Genomic DNA, 4,612 nt, shown 5'->3' on the forward strand with positions numbered 1-4,612 from the left:
GGTTGGCGCTGCCGGTGTGTGTGTGGGAGCGGAGGAGCAGTCGCGGCCCTTCTGGAGCCAGGGCTGGCCGCGGTGGGTTGCGCTGTTCAGGGCCTGTTTGTGCCCTCGGATTAGTGCTTTACCCCTGTTTTCCTCTGGGGGATGGAAGGAGGGGCGGGGGGCAGCCTGGCTGTTGGGACTTCGTCTTGTCTGGTGTGGGGCGGCCGTAGGACCCTCGGGCCGGGGCTGGCCCTCCTGTCCAGATAGTCGCGTGTGTGTGTCCCTGCCCCCGTCTTGCAGAGGGGCATCTGCGAGCAAAGGCCAGGGTGGGCAGGTGCCTGCAGCCTCTGGGTTGTGGTGGCATTTGCCGTGGAGCCAGGCGGGAGCATCTCAGCTGGGGCTCTTCCCTCCGCTCGCACCCAGCTCCCAAACGCACTGTGGTTCAGAGTATTTACAGGCTGCTGTCTGTCTAGTCCTCGTGCTGATATCACCGAAATCGTTCATAAAAGGAGCTGGCATTCAAGTCTTTCAGTATGATCTGGCTTCTTTTTTTAGCTACGGTGTGTTCGGGAAGTTTCAGCTAACTCGAGGCACATAGTGCTGAGCTGTTCAGTTAATTACGTTGATCTTGTTAATAATATGTATTAATGTTGCTTGTCTGCATTCCATCCTCTTCTTGCATTTTTGGAATATGTTTTGTGTTGGAAACTGGATTAATGTTCAGAAACCAATTGCAGAGACTTGTTTTTAGATAGGATCCTGAAAGCCCTTTTCTGCGTAAGCGATCCCACTTCCTGGATTAAGTTTTTTGTAGTTTTATGTCCCAGATCTGTATTTGAGATTCTGAATTGCACCCACAGCTGTAGGAGGTGGTGGAAAAAGAGTGAGGGGGGAAAACAGGCAAGTAGGTGAATAATGGAATAATGGAATTGGAGAATAACTGCACACTGCTGTTGAAATACAACCCTCCCCCTCCCCGGCTTCCATCTCCCAGGGGAAAACAGGGTTTGCTTCTTGTTTTTTCTCTTCCTCTTTCTTGGTTTCTTACTTGGCCCCCTTCAGTTTTTGTGTCAGTGCGTTGCTTCGTACCAATACAGGTACTGCAGGCCAAGTGTTAATCTTGAACACGTTGCTTAAACTTTTAGTCCCTGCCTACCTGTATCTGGGGATGACTGTGCCTAGTGACAACAGGACCAAAGTTGTAGCTGTGGTGGAATAGAGTTCTCTGTGGTTTAGAAGCTATTTATATGGATGACTTTAAAATTCACTTTTTTTTCTCCTTGTTCCAGATGGAAGAGTTCATGGTTTCTGGTTTGCATAATAGCAGAGGCTGAATAGGCATAAAGGAGACTATAGTGCGAGTGAGAAGTGTCAAGCCCCTTGGAAGGCTTTGCTCTGTAAAAAAGAAGAAATGAATCCTACAAATGATTACCCAGTGTTTGGGACCATTTTTGACTGGGACTATCTCTTATGGGAAGTTCGTTTGATGTTTTTAGCTGCTGGTTTTTTAATCTACTTGGGAGTATTTTTCCTGTCTCACTGGTTGTCTTCATGGAAGAGTACCACTTATCGTGCCTTGTATGCAAAGGAGAAGGTGTTTTGGAATATGGCAGTCACACGTGGTGTGTTTGGACTTCAGAGTTGTGTTGCTGGTTTATGGGCTTTGCTCATAGATCCTGTTTTTCATGCTGACAAAGTATATTCACAGCAGAAGTGGAGTTGGTTTAACTGTTTAATAGCTGCTGGATTTTTCTTGCTTGAAAATGTAGCTGTTCACGTGTCCAACGTTATTTTTAGAACATTTGATGTGTTCTTGGTAGTTCATCATTTGCTTGCTTTTGGTGGCTTGGCTGGTCTAGTCATTAATGTGAAATCTGGACATTATCTGCCTTTGATGGGAATGTTGCTGGAGATGAGTACTCCCTCAACATGCATTTCCTGGATGCTTCTAAAGGTAAGAATGTGCTATTTTCCAAACAGTTTAACAGTTTTCATGCATCTCGCTTGCCCATAGGTAATCTGTGTGGTTTGACTAGGCAGCTTTTCAGCAAAACTGCATTCCTCTAACTGATGTCCGTGTTATTGTGATACCTGCTTTTGCTGTGACGTTTTTGCCGTCTTGCAGATAGGTTTCTGTGTGATGCTGTGTGCATGTGGATAGTGAGGTGGTATAGATTCATTCTAAGTTTGGGATGCTGTATGCATGTGGAATATCGGAGCTCTATGTGGAAAAAATTCCCGAGTGTGCACATGAAAGCTGTATATTTGCATTAGTTCCACAGGTTCCTCAATTCCTTATCTTGAAGTAAGTAACAATCTCACTTCTGCGTACTTTCTGTTCTTCTTTTTCTAGGCTGGCTGTGCTAACACCTTTTTCTGGAAGGCAAACCAGTGGGTGATGATCCACCTGTTTCACTGCCGCATGATTCTTTCTTACCATATGTGGTGGGTGTGTATTTTCAATTGGAATTCTGTGATGGAAAATCTGGGACTTCTTCATTTTATTGTTTTATTCTCGGGATTATTTGCTGTTACACTAATACTTAACCCATACTGGACATACAAAAAAACTCAGCAACTCCTCAGCCCAACTGACTGGAACTTTGAAAATAAAGCAATGGAAAATGGAAAATTAAATGGTGAAACACATCAGAAGAAAAGGATGTAACACTGAAGCAGCTGTTTCCAAGTCGGGCAGTGGAAGAATGTAATGTGAACTAATTCCTTGCCCGTGAACTAGAAGCTTTTGCAATAAGCTTACCAGTGATTCTTTGCTGGTAGTGTTCTGTATGCACCAGAAGTATTTAAAAGCATTGTGTTTCATATGTGCGTAAACATAAGATCTTCATTCTCTTTGTTATGAATTATGCCAACAAATTTTTCAGGTTGGACAGATACGGTAGTGACATGGTCTCTAGTGGCAGCCTTTGTCCTAATGCTTCAAAGTGGCTTTACAGTTAATTTCCCTATTAAGCTCATCTTGAATCAAGTTTAGCTTGAATCCTGTATCCCATATGTCAGAGATACTGATACTGGAAATGATGTTGTTCATAAAGATCAATTATGACCCAAGTTAGGTATGCATGGGTACCTAGTTCTGGAGTGCCATTAAATCATTCAAGTGGCTGCATTGGTCAGTGGTGAATGCAGTCATGGCTGGGTTTTGTCAGGGATTTTTTTTTTGGTTGGTTGTGGGTTTTTTCCTTGTCTTTCAAGTGCAATTGAGGAAGATAATTGTCTGAGTGTTCACTGTCAAGTGATTTGTTGTTTCCAGGTTACCCTCAGTATGGGAGGAGTTTATATCCACCACAAATATGCATGTGGGGGTGCAGGTATTCCTTATGCTGGTGGTCTAGCTAGGTAATCATAGGGGTCTCTACTGCAGAAGCAAGGACAGAATGTTTGATTCTGTTTCATCCTTGAAAAGATTGCTGTTTGAGTAGTAAAATTAATTTCTTTATAGGTCCCACTTGGGCGGTCACGTGCAGTTAGTTCCACTAGTGTTCCTGTTATGGTTCCTCTTATTTTTGGAAATAGGTATAGAGGGTTTTAGAACCTGAAGTGACTCCTCTGTGGAGGAATGCCCGTGTCACCTCTTCTGGGAGTTCACTTTTTCTTTTAGTATTTTTGTTTAGTTTGAAGAATATAAGAAGTGACACTAACAATCCTTGGCACTTTATCTGCCACATGGCTAGATCTTTCCTTTACCAAAGGAATAGAGCTGCTCTGTGGATGGGGTCTTGGCAAACTGTGGTGGATGTTCTCCCACAAACTATGGATCTGAGGGCTGCTGGGTGGAAGGTTGGCCAGCGGGTGAAGGTCACCGTGGATGAGAGGGACACCTGGTGGCAGGAGAATGGCGAAGGGACTGATTCCTTGAACGAGTTGGATACAAAGCCTGTCATTTGAAACTTTGTGCAGTGACTGTTACACAGATTTATTTTCCAAAGTAGTAACGCTGGGCAAGCCCAAGCTGTGAAGAATTTTAGGTCAAGGTGAGCGTTAGAGGCTTTGTGTACTGATCTGTGGTGGAGCATGCTGGTTTAAATGTGCAAGGGAAGCGCTGTGGTGTAAACAACCCCATTTTATTAATTTTTGATGGGACCATCTTTGATTTTTATCCTAAGAACTAGGAAGCTAGTAGTCAGGTTGCTGTGTTCTGTATTGCACTTTGCCTGAGCACCGAGTTGAAGAGCTGCTCTGTGAGGGAGAGGAAACTTCCTGCTGTTAGGTCACAATGTGTAGCCAGATTTTGTTGATAATGATGAAGTGGTGAATATCTGAAATTGCCTGTTCAAAATTAAGCTGAGAAGGGCATAATAATTCTACACAGCAACCCTGTCTGTTTTCCTGCAGATATGCAGCAGAGAAAATGTACATTTTGTGCTACCTTCTCATTTCTAAGCAGGCCAGAATGAGGTTTGCAGGGTTTTGGCAGTGTCACCTGTCTGGACACCATCCTATAGAAAAAAAGGCTTTTCTAAAGCTTGAAATTACATACCTCTGCGCAGGGGTTGTGTGTGGGAGAGTCATGTTAAAACTACTTCAGAAGAAAGCAGAGGGATGAATTCTTCAGAAACAGAACCCAAATATGTGATCCAAAGGCAGAATCCAAACCTCACTTGCAGGAGCT

The 4,612-nt window shown here is 43.8% G+C and overlaps 1 protein-coding gene across 1 annotated transcript; it reads left to right on the top strand.

Annotated features, from left to right (window-relative positions):
* The first annotated feature begins 1,390 nt into the window (after window positions 1–1,390).
* Window positions 1,391–2,647, top strand: CLN8 (ceroid-lipofuscinosis, neuronal 8 (epilepsy, progressive with mental retardation)). Its single transcript, XM_010148029.1, is given in 4 exon segments — window positions 1,391–1,790; window positions 1,793–1,842; window positions 1,844–1,933; window positions 2,333–2,647. Coding segments are annotated over 4 exon segments (855 nt in total).
* Window positions 2,648–4,612: the final 1,965 nt, after the last annotated feature.

The sequence above is a fragment of the Eurypyga helias genome, unplaced genomic scaffold, assembly GCF_000690775.1.
Source record: "Eurypyga helias isolate BGI_N326 unplaced genomic scaffold, ASM69077v1 scaffold3593, whole genome shotgun sequence".
Taxonomy (NCBI): Eukaryota; Metazoa; Chordata; class Aves; order Eurypygiformes; family Eurypygidae; genus Eurypyga; species Eurypyga helias.